At 38.8% G+C, this 15,538-nt stretch overlaps 1 protein-coding gene across 3 annotated transcripts in view; it reads right to left on the reverse strand.

Annotated features, from left to right (window-relative positions):
• Positions 1-188: 188 nt before the first annotated feature.
• LOC120532559 (mitofusin-1-like) overlaps positions 189-15,538 on the reverse strand; it is a 55,736-nt gene continuing 40,386 nt past the window's right edge. For all 3 annotated transcript variants that reach the window (XM_039758662.1, XM_039758653.1, XM_039758672.1), the window contains exons 11-18: positions 13,999-14,125; positions 13,326-13,430; positions 13,128-13,230; positions 6,542-6,747; positions 5,889-6,044; positions 5,449-5,645; positions 5,140-5,274; positions 189-3,112 (exon numbers count right to left, since the gene is read on the reverse strand). In XM_039758662.1, coding sequence (XP_039614596.1) covers positions 3,055-3,112; positions 5,140-5,274; positions 5,449-5,645; positions 5,889-6,044; positions 6,542-6,747; positions 13,128-13,230; positions 13,326-13,430; positions 13,999-14,125 — 1,087 coding nt within the window. In that variant the 3' untranslated portion in view covers positions 189-3,054. The remainder of the gene's footprint in view (positions 3,113-5,139; positions 5,275-5,448; positions 5,646-5,888; positions 6,045-6,541; positions 6,748-13,127; positions 13,231-13,325; positions 13,431-13,998; positions 14,126-15,538) is intronic.

Raw genomic sequence — 15,538 nt, forward strand, 5'->3', positions numbered from 1 at the left:
TCTCCCCCACTGAATGAGTGTGTCATTTTAAAATGGGTTTTTATTTGAATTTCACACAAAGTCAGCAGAGCTTAATTTGGGGAAACCAGATGCGAGTTGCTTTCACAGCTCATCTTAGTGGGTTAGGTGGTGAAAGATACAAGCAATGAGGCACAAGAACGAAAACAAAAAAACTAAACTCTCGTTCATCAAATAAATTACATTTTATTCTTAAATATATTCAAACAAGTGACAAACACTGCTTTACAAGGGGCTCTCTCTGCCTTACACAAGTAATAAACCTGTTCTGTTCAAAGCTTTACTAAGGACCCCCATACAGTTTTAGTAGGTGTGGACGGTTCTGATCCAGGAGGGCCGCACTGACGGCTACAGGCCTTTATTTTTCCAGATTCAGAGCCGCACTCTTTAGCCGCTGTGTAGATCAAGTTAGCACTTGTTCATTAATTTAAGTTCACTTCTGTTTGTCATTCTTATCGGCATGCCTGTTCATTATTAGTAAAAGCAACCACTTAATATGTTCTCAAAAACACCCAAGTGATGAGGGGTCCTCATTCTCATGTCCATGTTGTTTGTTTCACCAGTTTAAAAAAAAAAAAAAAATAAAATTATGGGTTGGATGAAATATGAGACGCAACCTGATCAGAAAATCTAGATGGCCTGCGTCGTATGCCAAGAGGGCTGCTCAAAACACCACCTCAGTGCCAGGATTGCCCCTTTGGAGTGTAACAGTTGCTCCAGCTAGAAGACTGATTATAAATCAGAACGCTGCCTGACATCGAAAGCAAAATCCTGTGTTTTCAGTGGGGTGCTCCAGATTACACCTTTAAACTCCTCTTCACTGGACTTGTGTACAGGATAACCAGTTAACAAGTATGAGGACAATTCAAAAATGAAAGGCACCTTAATGGGGAGTTGCCTAATGAGGAAACCCGTGGATTTGAAGCAGCTTGCACACGATTGCCAGAAGAGACAGCCTACATGAAATGTCTACTTGGAGATGGCAGTGCCATTTTAAAGGCTGCCACTCCTAATACAAGGCAGCAGTCTGAGGTGTTACCGTCACATTAAAAAGGGGAATAAAAAAAAAAAAGTATTGTGACGGAGGGGTGACAGAGAACCGATTCTCAGAAGCTTTTTGGAGTGGCCTTCGATGAACAGCGGCCCACAGAAAGTGCTGATAAACAACTGTGATGTGCTCCACTGATTCTGAACACAGACATGAATGAAAACTGGCTGTTCTGACAGATGTGCACAACTGCAAATCTATAATATTTCACCCTGCTTGATTTGAGTGTTTCATGCCACAGGTAGAGCAGGTTACCAAATCCCCTATTTACATGGGGCTCCCAGCTCACATTTTAGTGAGGTCAGTAAGCAAAATCACACCCAGCAAACAACTTTGTGCCAGGGCTGCTCCTCTACCACCCTGGGACTGACGTCAAGCAATTATGTAATGCCACCACCACTTTGTTTATCCGCCTGCTAGGGCTGACCCCCGTTAATGTGGAGTGGTGTGACAATGGCCAGTTCCCACAGCAGGGTACTACAGTGACAAAGGGACCTTTGTCAGGACCACACAGACTCTTATGGAGTTGTTTACTTGGCTATGACTACTATCTGCTGGGTACGAATTTGGTTTCTTCAACATTTGGGGCAGGATGCTATATTGTGTCACACAACAGCTTCTCCCTGCACGATCCAGGAAACTCCAGTTTATCATCACAATCATTTCCTAGGATTTGTTCATTCACACAATGCGCTGGCCAAGGTCCTGTACTCCAGTGTGTGGTTTTTGAGGTTTGCATCTGTGTGTATGTGAATTGGAAAGGTGGACTCAAAGACCTGCTGACATTTACATGCCAAACTAAAAAAAAAAAATGTACCTGTAAATTCTGCTGTACCAGAAGCTGATGCCCTCAGGGCTACCAGTGCACCTCAACTGGCAGAACACAACCACACACACACACTGCTGCCAACAGAGGGTGCACGGCTGCATGGTGTGCTAAGGTTTGGCTTGTTTAATTTTTTTGTCTAGGGTGGGGGTGCCCAACAGTATTGTTTCAAAATGCAGGAGCTTTAGTAATTTGTGAAGTTTTACTAACCAGTCTGGCCAGTTGCTCAGGTGTTTTGGTTTACCAGTGAAGGCACACGAGGACCAGTTGATGTTTGTTCAGTAATATACAAGCCTCGCTCAGTAATGCCATCCATATACCCTGATGGGCAGTTAACACTATGTGCTGAGCTGAGAAACTGCTGGGGCAAACGTTGCTCAAAATTCCCAGAAGACCCCACATTTATAAAGGGTCCAGATCAGACAAGTTGTGTTCCGTCTCCTGGTACATTCTCACCATTGCTAAACGCTTCAACTTGTGGATATGTGTGAAATGCCCTTATTCTATCACCTTTATGTCATTGCACCGATATGTACATCTTTCTTTTAATTTGTGCACTTTCTTATATTAATAAAATTTTACTGAAAGGAAAATTGCAGATCAGTGAGAGATGTATATTTTGACAATAAAAGGCAGTTGTCAACATGGGTTAGTTACCTTTACAAGTGACAAATGGTGGAGTAGTCATGATCAACTTCAAAAGGTGCTCAGGCAGTGTTAAGCTGCCTTTTCATTTTTCATTTTATCCTCATTTCTTTATCAGTTAGAGGGCAAAGGTGCACAGAGTTCTTGATAACATTAGCTGACGTGCTCCAAAATGTTAACACTTTGCATTCTGTGTCTATTCAGGAATAAGAAACTCCCAGTTAAATTTTAGCAGAAGGATGATTTGAGTATTTAAAAAAACACCCAAAGAAAGGCCTGTAGGATTCTGCTTCTGATGCCAGTTACGTGGACTGTAATGTACACTGCAATTTTCTAATACTCCTCTCTCAGTATATCAAATAACAACAACAGGTATAAACAGAATTCCTCCATTAAAGTTTTTCAGCTTTAATATTTTAGCAGGTATAAAAATTTACTTAGAAATATTGTTTTGTGTTGTACATTTTGTTGAATTTTTAGTTCTCTCAAAAAAAAAAAAAACACTTCAATGAGGCAACTACAAATACTGTTTTATAAAATTGTCCAGCTCAGCTTCAAGTCCAGCTGATTTAGATCTGGAAATAAATAAAAAATGACATTAGAACTGGAGACAAGACTGCAGGAAAAGAGCTCAGCCCGTCTGACAATCTCCCGTGTGAAACACTGCATTTCATTCTGGGGCCAGTGGCAGCCACTAGTTTAGATTTCAATTATATTGAACTTTACAATTATGCTGATGCCATCCTCACCGGGTAGTAATCAATGTTTTGCTTTTGCTTACAAAAACATTGATACTCTTAGACTATTAAAAAAAAAAAAAGAATCACAATCTTCCATGAAACTGATAAAAGTAATTGTCATCCACCATGCCTTATTCCATAGAACAGACACTTTGCTTTTGATCTGGGACTTAACATAGTTTAAAATCTAAACAAACGTCAATGGCATGGAAAAAAAAATTAGTGGGACCCCAGGAAGTTCCATCCATCCATTTTCCAACCCGCTGAATCCGAACACAGGGTCACGGGGGTCTGCTGGAGCCAATCCCAGCCAACACAGGGCACAAGGCAGGAACCAATCCTGGGCAGGGTGCCAACCCACCGCACCCCAGGAAGTTAAAAGGCCTAATTAGATTGTAGTGCTATCTCGACAGACCAACTACTCAAATTAGTAGGACTGGTGTCCTCAATCTTCCTCGCTCTGCTGTGTCGTGTCATCATGTGAATCCCACTGAACGCGGACCAGTGAAGGGAAAGCAGCGAGGTATCCAAGTAGGAATGGATGAAGGCAACAGCCAATGTAAAGGCTACAAGACCATTTCAGAAGTGTTTCATGTGCCCGTGATCAGCGGAGCTAATGTTATCAAGAAGTTTAATATCCATGAAACCACACACTATAGTGAACAGAGGGATAGTTTGAATGGTAGAGAAAGAAAGCAAAACCTCAACAATAGATTCAGGCAGACCATTACAATCAAGGATGTTTGAATGAAAGTGAGCTGCATGGTAGAAGACCCCACCTTCTGAAAGTCAAAAATGTCCGGCTGGAGTTTGCTACAGTGCAAGCTGAGAAGCCCCTGTCCTTCTGGGAGAATGTATTTTAGGCAGATGGAACTCGTTTAGAGCCATTTGCCAAGCTCTATGTTCACAAAGGATAAAACCACGCTTACAGTGAAACATGGAGGAGGCTCATTAGCATTATGGGGTCGCTGTGCTGCCTTTTGTGGGCGCCAGGTTCTTAGAAAGCTCCGAGTCAATCATAGGTCCTCCGGCATGAGAATGACCCAAAATACAGCATACCTCCATCTAAGAGTATTAGGAAATGATTGAAAAGAAAAACACTGCATTGCTCTGAAGTGGCCTGGTAGGGGAGTCCCGGACTGAATCCTGCTTACATTTGGGAGAAGGAAACCACCAAACTTGAGAACCCGAGCAGTTTGCTCAAAAATGGGTTGGCCCAGTTGAAAGGTGCAGAAGTTATTACCGCAAAAGGATGTGCAACACAATATTCAGTTCATTCTGTCCATGCCATTTTGTTTTATTTTGGTATCAATATGTCAAGTCCTAAATCAAAAACCAATATCTACTCAGAGTATGGAATAAAAAAAAATGGCATGATGCCAATCACTTTACCTGGTTTTAACTTCTTTCACAGAAAATTGCGTTTCTTTCTTTAAAAGTCAGTGGAAGGGTACTAATACTCGCAGCAGCAGATGTAAGAAAATGGGACAGCATCACAATGAATGAGGGCAGTAGTCTAACGGGACTGACTGATTCCCTCGAGAGCGTAGATGGAGCTTCAAGCCAGCAGTTACACACAAAAGCATTCGCATTAAATTTAGGCTCCTGGATTGCAGGTTTTGCACACAAAGGGTTCGGTGAATATGGAACAAGGCCCTCAACTCAACTCAATCAGAAAGCCACTGACAGGTTTTTAAAAAAAATCTGAGACATCTGGGCCGCTTTCACGCTGGCTAACCAAACAGGGATGCCCGAGCATTCAGGCTCATATAAACTTTACCAGGACAGACTGTTACACACCTGCATTTCATTTCTAAATGTGCTTGGCCCACCGTTACGAGTCTCTTAATGTCTATACCCACCTTAAGGTGTGAGACTGCTTTTCCAAGTCATGCAGCTGCTCAATCACTAGGGATAGCCTCTCTATTTCTTTCTCCAAATTTTTCTCAGTTAGGTCCACTTGCTGGCAAAGCTGGGCAAATGTGGCGGCCAAGTCCCTAAATAATGTAAATTAATGTAGTTAACAAAACATCACAAACAAGCAAAAAAAACAAGTTCTGTAGATGGAGGTCTCAATTGTGTTACCCTTCCCCTGTTCTCCATTTATCATCCACTGGTTTTGTACTAGCGTCACTAAGCCGTCAATCATAATTTTATCACAAGTAACTTACTGCTGAACCTGATGACTGCAGTTTGCACTTGTGAAGCCAACAATCATCTGCAGCTTCTCTGTTAAGTAGTCTACAAGTTGTCGTTTAAGTGCCCTTTCCTTGGCTTTGGTTGTCCAAGTCAATCTTTCATACAGATAGACCAATCCGTACAAGCTAACAGAAAGTGCAATGGCCCTCCATCCCACTGTCCTCCAGACCTATAATGGAACCGAATAAAGAAAAGGTAAGTATCTACTCACAAACTGAACTTTACTGCACTCCTTGGCAATGAAAATGTTTATTCATTCTTGCATTTCTGTCACAATCCAAATGTGTCTACTCCTGAGTCTATGAAGATTTCTATTTGTGAAACCAGAAATCTTAACACTCAACCAAATCTATGAGACATATCCACTAAACTCAACTTGACTTCATTTCTCTTATAAAAGATGTTTACTTACCACGCCACCAACTATAATGACAGTCATTGAAGTTCTTGATGTGAGTGAAGCTAGGCCTGTTACCACTGAAACCACAAGTTCTTCTTGAGTGGCATTTTCTGGAGGTAAAGATGGAAGGCTGGTGGTGATAGGTGTTGATGCCAGTGTCTGAGAAATCTGCAAATATAGACAACAGTATCAGATACAGTACATCTTCCATTTCTGGACTGGCTTATTATATAGGGTGGTCCAGATCATCTGGATGACTTTGATTTATGCAGAGACGATTCCAGTTTGGCACAAAGACAATTCTTCATGTCGTCAGTTTGCACACTTCTCGATGGTCTAGGATTTTTCGGGTGACTTTCTATGTAATAAACTTAATAAGTTATAGCGCAATGAAAATTGCGTAATTAGATCTGGACCAGCCTGTGTTACAAGGTGACTGGGAACCAGAGCCAAAGCCTAACAGCATTCCTGTCCACTAGTTTCCCATCATTTCATTTACAAACTCCTGATAAAGCTCTACACTATGTGCTATGACTGGGCAGACCCACACTGCCAGAATGGAATGCCAGGACAAAAAACCAAAGAGTTTTGAGTTGTCAGCTGACCTAACAGCAGTCTGAAAAAAACTGTAATGGTGGTAATCTGAAACAATGTGCTCAATTTACCTGTAAAGCTTTACGTGCATTATGAGGTCCTAAAAAGCGATTAACTAATGAAGTCCAACCAAGAGAGAACTTAAACTCAATATCTTCTTGGAAATCTGCACACAGATGGGAACAATTTAAGCTATAGTTTAGGTCAAAATTCCGGCATGGGATGAGGGTGTGTACTTGACTCCAGGCAGTAGGTGGCAGCAAAGGTTTCAGGGATTCTAAAACAAAAAAATGAAAACAGAACATTAGAAACTCTGACTAAACCACAGGAAGGGATGCAGATCTTTAAAAATACATGTAACCGAGATCAGCATTTTAACGGTTTTAAGTAAATTAGCTAATTTAGATCTTGTCAGTCTGGTGACTATGTTTTATGCTCCTGTACATGTCAAAAGGCTCCCCTGCCTTACAAACAACCACTTTATGGAAGAAACAATGAAAGACTGTCCCTTTGAATGTGAAACTAAGTGATAAAAGTATAGGTGGACCATTTTATTAAACAGAATTTAGTCAAGTGCAGTGCCTTAGTAGGGTTTGCTTGTCTGTTTTCAATTTTTCTGTAATTTCTGTAATTTTTGTAGCTGGGAACATAAACTGTTTTCCATTTAAATCAATGGTAATTAGGTGTTTGCATTATGAAACATCACATCATGAAGGAGTTTTCAGGTAGGGATTCGCTTCTAAAGCTCGGGAATCCTTTATTATTCAATCAATGTTAAATCCTTTATTAACTTAACCATAATTTTTACAGTATAATTTGTAAGCCTATTTCACCTGTTTTGGTTACACACAATGCATTACTGATCAACATCATATTACAACTTTCAAACTCTATCAGTCACATTAGAGAGATGTTTAGCACAGAGCCTGTAGTTTAAAGGCATTGTATCTGATTTGATTGGTGAATTGTCTTCTGTAGATTGCTCTTGCCTAATTCAATATGTCAGTGCAGAAGATGGAGGTAAATGAGATAGCACATGAATTAACTAGAAAAATTCTTACTACTGCTGATGAAATGGATTGTCCTAAAGTTATTACAGTTGAAATGTGACACCAGAGTCTTTATTTACTATCAACATGTAATAGCAAGCTGCTTTGGAGACCCTACAGGATCAATGTATGTGCTTCAATGTGTCATGAATGGTTTAATATGGTGAAGCAAATCATCAAACTTAAATGCTGACATATAAATATGTTCATGGTGCTTTTCTTTATCTATTTCATGCATAAGCAATACAAGCGTAGTATAGTCATCATCTTGTGTGCAGTCTTTTTTTTTTTTGCACTTTTGCAACAGCATCAAAATGTATGGCTGCGTACTTGAGCCACAGAGAAAATTAGGGAGACAGTGAAGATAAAAAAATTTCGTGATTCAACTTGAAATTTGTACTTTAATCTCAAAATTTACACTTTATTCTTAGAGTTTGTCATTAAAGTGAATCGCTACGTGCTTCTGGGGCTTCTTCCTGCGCTGACAACAGTGGCAGGCAGCAATTGCCACAGAGAACACATTAAATTTATGATAGTCCAGTTCCCTGCACATTTAGAATCCTTAAGATTTACAATTGATATCGCTTCGTGATGAAATGTGTTGAAGCATGTATGTTATATTTTACAGATAAATTGTTAACTTAATTTAAATAATTAATACTGTTAATAAATATACACGTGGGGTGGCACAGTGGTGGAGTGGTAGCGCTGGTACCTTGCAGTAGGGGAGTCACGTCCCTGGCGTTGTTCCCTGCCTGGAGTCTGCATGTTTTCCTGGTAGGTTTCCACAGTGTGCTCTGGTTTGCTTCCAAGGACATGAAGGTTTGGGGATCTGGTGATGCTAAAATGATGCTAGTGTATGTGTGTACTTGCATTCATCTTGTGATGAGTGGATGCCCTGTCCAGGGATTGTTTCTGCCTCACGCCTGATCTTGTTGGATTGGAAACATCTCTGGATTGTTGGATGTAATCCTTAAACATCATTTTCAGAAATATTGTGTCAAGATGTTTCAGGCAATTCACAACACAGGGAAGCCGAATGTTGTTTTCTCACCACGATAAGATCTCGCATTGGCACCTTGTGAAATCCTCCAGATTTGCATAATGTATGCATGCAAGTATAAAGAGTACACTGCTTGCATAGCAGCAGTGACCGCTGGCACACACATCACATGTAGTATAAACCCGGCCTTAGGCTCCAGTATTTTTCTTCCCTAATATGAAAAACATTTACAGTTTTAAATTGGGCTGCTGTTTGGTTAAACATTTGCATTAACACTAGAATTACCAGAGCCTACGAAAAAACTCGTAATTCCGTCCCACCTTAAATCGCTTCTTAAATCCCTTCACACCTCTCCGCCAGCGTCCTTTGTCTTCTAAATGTACTGATAAAGGGAAGCTTGGAGCAGCCGGCTATTCCATCCCCCCACCAATTTAGAACGTGCACAAACTTCTCTCAGCTCATGCCTTGATTGAGTATCTGGGAGTGAAGTGGAGTTTTAGAGTGGAAATAATAGATCGTTGTTTGGAACACACGCATTTCATGTCTGTTCCGTTTCTACAGTAATCTGTGTCAACACATTGTTAAAACAGAAACATTTTTTATATTCTATTAGTAGATGACAAAATGTAGGCATAAACATATAATGTATGAAGCCTGAAGTCCACATAGCAAAGAAACATTTTCACAAGAATAACACAATTGCGCTTTTATTCAAAAATATAACTGCAGAAACAAAAAGCCGCCTTAACATGCGACATTGACAGCTGTTTATTGTAATTGCCTCCGTGGTTCAATAGAATTGGTTCCCCCTTGGGAATTAAAAGGTCACGAGTTCGATCCTGCGCCTCTCCGTTTTGAGGAGTAAACTCTTAGTCTTACTATTTTAGAATAAAAGCATACATTTGATTTCAGTCTGTAACAGCCGGTGCAACCCCATCTGACACGGCTGTTTTCACTAAAGACACGCTATAGCTCTGCAGTGTACCACGATGCATACTAACGCCAACACCCCCCCGCCCCCCCTGGGTTCTGACACACAAACGCTGGCGAAGCTGCCTTCTTCGTATCTCACCGTCACTTGATTTTCTTTTTATTCAGTTTTATTGAGTGCTCCTGCCAGTCCCCGCATGTTGCTGTATGCTGTTTCTTTTGTACTCCAGGACATGCAGAGGAAAGAATGGTAAAGACCAGTAACTTCGGCGCTATATGCAATCATCAGACACTCCCCATCTGCCCGTGTCGTTTAAACACAGGACCCGCATGATATTTTCACATGTATTGTCTCTTTCTTTCAATTGTGTAATAGAAACCACAGCATAGAGAGAAGTGTGTACATTGCTTCTTACAGGAAAAGGCGATGGAAAAAGTGCACTTGAATAAAAGTGCATTTTTGTTATACTTTTACACCAATATATGTTCCTGTGTTTGAACGACACGGGCAGATGGGGAGTGTCTGATTATTGCATATAGCGCCGAAGTTACTGCTCTTTACCATTCTTTCCTCTGCATGTCCTGGAGTACAAAAGAAACAGCATACAGCAACATGCGGGACTGGCAGGAACACTCAATAAAACTGAATAAAAAGAAAATCAAGTGACGGTGAGATACGAAGAAGGCAGCTTCGCCAGCGTTAGTATGCATCGTGGTACACTGCAGAGCTATACCGCGTCTTTGGTGAAAACAGCCGTGTCAGATGGGGTTGTATGGATTGATTCTGAACGCAACTGAGAGAATGAAAAGTGAATAAAAAACCTTTACAAGGATCATAAATTGCACTGGCTGTTACAGACTGAAATCAAATGTATGCTTTTATTCTAAAATAGTAAGACTAAGAGCAGTTTACTTCTCAAAACGGAGGGGCGCAGGATCGAACTCGCGACCTTTTAATTCCCAAGCGGGGGCTGATTCTATTGAACCACGGAGGCAGTTACAATAAACGGCTGTCAATGTCGCATGTTAAGGCGGCTTTTTGTTTCTGCAGTTATATTTTTGAATAAAAGCGCAATTGTGTTATTCTTGTGAAAATGTTTCTTTGCTATTTGGACTTCAGGCTTCATACATTATATAGTTTATGCCTACATTTTGCCATCTACTACTAGAATATAAAAAACGTTTCTGTTTTAACAATGCGTTTACACAGATTACTGTAGAAACGGAACAGACATGAAATGCGTGTGTTCCAAATAACGATCTATTATTTCCACTCTAAAACTCCACTTCACTCCCAGATAATCAATCAAGCTGAAGTTCGTGCACGTTCTAAATTGGTGGGGGGATGGAATAGCCGGCTGCTCCTAGCTTCTCTTTATCAGCACATTTAGAAGACAAAGGACGCTGGCGGAGAGGTGTGAAGGGATTTAAGAAGCGATTTAAGGTGGGACGGAATTACGAGTTTTTTCGTAGGCTCTGGTAATTCTAGTGTTAATCAAACAATTACAATTTTAAAAATTAACTGCATATTAACCACAATTTATCATATTTCCTTCAAGCATATATTTTTTTTTTATAAAACACAAATAACTCTGCGATTAATTTCTAATAAAAGCAGTTTTAATAATTGGTTGCTTGTGCATATTAAATTATTCCAGTTAGTTTATTGAAAAGTTTTGTGTAATAGAAACAATCCCACCAAACAACTCCACCAACCCTCCGGGTTAGCTACAATACTGCTATGCTGCAACAGCCCAGAAACAATAACAGTTACTCAAACGATTAAATATTAACAGAAACAAAAAATCCTAGTTCAGCTTTTTTGCACAATTAGAATGGTTATACACTTGAGTCAACTCTGCAGCCTTTACCTGGAGAATGGGACTCATTAAATAGACTGAAAACGTGTTAGAGATTAGGCTTTTAAATAGCAAAGAGCAGGCTGAAAAAAAAATACATGTGTATTTGATAGGGTCATTTCTTTAGAAATTTTTAATTGCACACGTCATAGAACAGATCATTAATGAATTACAAAATATCTTAACCTTCAGCTAAGATGGAAACATTAGCATGATCAATTTGCACTGATTATTGCCTAGTTGTATTGGTTACAGTATAATACAGGCTATGCAGATTACAATTTTGGCTACACAAGGTAACACACAAGCAACAACAACATACCATGTCTGCATTAGGGGAAGTCTGAGTGAGACATAAGTATGGTGTAAGGAATCAAGTGATTCCATTCTGCGTCATCTGCTCTTTAGTTGCTCGGACATGGGTAGCACCTGCACCATGCTGTTTCAGGGCATTCTGCCATACACTCTTACATTTCATTGGCGGAAGAAAAAGAAATCAGGTTAGGGTACAATGCTGACACAACCACTTGGGTGATGCAGTGGTAAAAACTGCTGACTCATAATCAAGAGAGTGCGGGTTCGATTCTGGGCCCTTCCTAGATTTACCATTTTGAGTAGTGAGCTACTCTTATTGTTACTATTATAGAATAAAAACATATTTGATTTGAGTCTGTAACAGCCGGTGTAAATTTATGGTACTTGTAAAGGTTAGCGTTTTTTTTTTTTTAATTCAGTTTTATTCTCTTAGTCCCGTTCACACTTCCCCCGATTGGACACTGCTGTTTTCAAATAAAGACATGCTATAAACAGATTTGAACTCAGATGAGGATGAGGGTTCTCCATCAGAGAAAGAAAACAGAAGACCTCCCTGCAAGAAACGTCCACTCACACATAAGAACAATGCAGTTGCACCAGGCGTAAAGGTGAAAGTACTATAACATGAAAAAGGTTTGTTTTTAGCTATGTGCTCAACATTTCTTAGCTCGTATTTCGTCGTCCTACATTTACCCAGATCATTGTAGACACGGAACACACATGAAATGCATGTGTTCCAAACAGCGATATATTATTTACCCTATACAACCCCTAGGCAACTTGCACCCAAATAAACAGAATTGAGCTGGGAGAACTTTTTGTCCCACTTGAGCTGCGGTGGTGTGGGGGAAAGGGAAAGCAGGTTGCTTGCTGCTTGTGCTGATTGACACATTTGCAAAACAAAACATGCTAATGGAGAGGTGAGAAGGAATTTAAGTTCGCCGGAGATTACGACTTTTTTGTAGGCTTCAGGGACTCTAGTGTTAAAAAGCTAGTATATATATGAAACGAAGTGCATGAAAATACTGGTCAAATTGTGTCCCTTATTGATTCAATAATGGTAAACTGTATTTTATGTTTCAACACGGAATGATCCAATATTAAAAGGGATGAGTGGCAAATCTATTCGTATAGAAGATGGATGAATACCATTATTAAGAAACAGGTAACAATCAAGCGTTACCAACAGACTTGGATTCATTTGGCACTGTTTCATTAACTATGAAGTGCGGTCAAATTAACTGCATTAAATTAATGCATTTAGGCATAAATTTGTAATATTTTAACCACAAACGTTAAGGGAGTTTAATCAGCACCTCTAGGTTTAAGGAAGAAAAAAAAAAAAAAAAAAGATTTACAACAAAATTACTTTACGATCCCTGCTGTACTTCAGATGCCAACCATTAAAAAGAAACTTCAATTTTTGGCCATGCACTAAAGGATGAATGGTAACTATAAAAAGAATCATTGATCATGCAAATATATAACAGTCTCATAATACCCATCATATCCAGCTTGGCACTCTGAACTGTGGCATGTATTGCATTGCTACACCGGTCAGTCAGATTCCTCCCCATGCCTTCCTCAATGTGTCTGTTGATTTCCTGTATAAATGACAGAGTAAGATAGATTGTAATATGCATATACAGTCACTTATAACATTTTTTATTTTTATTTTGTTTTTTCTTTGAAGACTTACAGTCTTGTATGCTTTTAACACTTGGGGTGATGGGTAAAAATCTCCATGGAATTCTTCAACCAAAACAAAAAGATGACAAATCTCATCGGTTATTGCATTAGAAACCTAAAGAGGAGGATGACAAAATATTTAAAAGCAAACTAAAAAAACACAACAATCATCTGATGTAAAGATGAAAACATGTAGCACAATTAGTAAAACAAACTCCAGAATATCTATTTAGGTACTGAACAAAAACATTTCCTCGGCAACAGTAGTAAATGTAGTGATGTAAAGAGCCTCAAGTTGGATAAAATTGAGTAGGCAGAGGGAATCAACTTGTAAACAAGTCAGTTTGGGGTGCATTAAAAAACATTTGGTATTGACAAGGACTCTTGATCATGAATAAAAAGAGAAGCTTACCCTATAATAAGGTAAGCTACCATACCCTATTTTGTGCAATTTCCATTCCCTAACTCTGGATTCTTCCATCTATGATATTTATTTAGTACTCTAGAGATACATATGATATAGGCCGTCTTCTGACACACTTTAAGTTAAACAACTTCTGTAACTCTTTAGTTATCCCACAACATTCTAAATTATGATTATGTATCCACTTGCCAAATTTTTCAAATGTCCACTGCTAATTTGGAAAAACAGTAACTAAAATGTCTGGGCAGTTTTCCATTACCTTTGTTTCCACTTCTTCAGAAATCTTGAGAATTTTATTCTTAACATCTTCAGTGAGTCTGTTTATCTGATTGTGAACATAATTGAGGTTGCTTAAAATATTTTCCTTCATATCCTCTGACTGTTTCCTAAACAAAAAGAGGCCATCTTACACATTATTATACTCTACAAGAAAATGTGGTTATTACAAATACAGATTTAACAAAGTATAAAAAATAGAAAGCAATTTTTATATAAACAATACATTTTTGATTAATAGTAAACACACATAAAAATGGGCCACATCAGGATTAGGGAAGACAAACACAAGGGTTTCCTCCTTAGACAAAGGCTGGGATATTTTAAAAAGGAAGTTCAAATGTTTGAGATAAAGTACTTGCAAAACCCCATGTCCAGCCCTAAAATCAGTTTTATATCCATTGCATGTACAAAACAAAATGGCTGAATACAACAAAACAAACCCCTACTTCCCACAGAAATTCATATAATTTCAAAACCCATTTACATAACAATATATTTCATTAATTTTCTTCTCTTGGATAGCCCATGGAAAGAGTATCAGCACAATATTTATCATAAATGATTGAGTAAAATTGAGTCAAATTTTGGGATGTTTACATTTTGAAATGTAGGGATTAATAAAATATTGAATTTTACCCATGAATCACTAGATTTATCAGTTTTTATGTATGAAAGATTTCTGATGTGATTCAGTTTGCGGAACACAATTATGTAATTGGTCTAAATATTCTTGGAGATATCCCGCTATCCTTGTATAAAATGTAAGGTGGTATAATTTCTCCAAATGGCTGATAATTAAACAGATCTGGAATTGACAAATTTTGAATTTTTACTCTGAGAGTACTAGCTGTACTTTATGAAATCTGTTTAACAACAATAATGTTCATTTACACAGCACACTTTCATAAATTAAAATGTTTTAAAATGCTTCACAATAATGTTAACCCTTACTACTCACACCATTTCTCATCTCATAAGTACTTGCGTGGTGTAATTTATGCACCAGTGTTAAAATGGCTATGTATATGCACATTGTGAGGTTGTAATATAAAATTTTGCAATAATTTTAAATTTAACATGTTTTTAATGTAACTTAATACCATACTACGGAATAGTATGACACAGAGTAAGACTATCTGAAAATAAACCTGATCCACTTCTATAGTGCTCATTCATCATCGGTCACACTTTCATCCACTTCAGAATTTGCACATGTATCACAATTCATTTCAGTTGTTGAATGCTGAATGTCACTGCAAGAAGAACATCGCTCTGTTATCATATATATGTAAGTACCCACACAGTGTACCAAATGCACCATATGGAACTTGCCAGCATGCATTCATTTATAAAACCGGCTGGGGGAACGCTGGAGAGAAACCATTGCGACACTGAACTTATATAGTTAATCAAGCTAAGGATAGATGGCAGATGCTGCCTGTAGGTTTAAGTAAAAGGACGCTGGACAAAAACAACTGAGATTGGTGTACAATATACACCAGCATCAGTAGTTAAGGGTT

The sequence above is a fragment of the Polypterus senegalus genome, chromosome 1 (genome assembly GCF_016835505.1).
Source record: "Polypterus senegalus isolate Bchr_013 chromosome 1, ASM1683550v1, whole genome shotgun sequence".
Taxonomy (NCBI): domain Eukaryota; kingdom Metazoa; phylum Chordata; class Cladistia; order Polypteriformes; family Polypteridae; genus Polypterus; species Polypterus senegalus.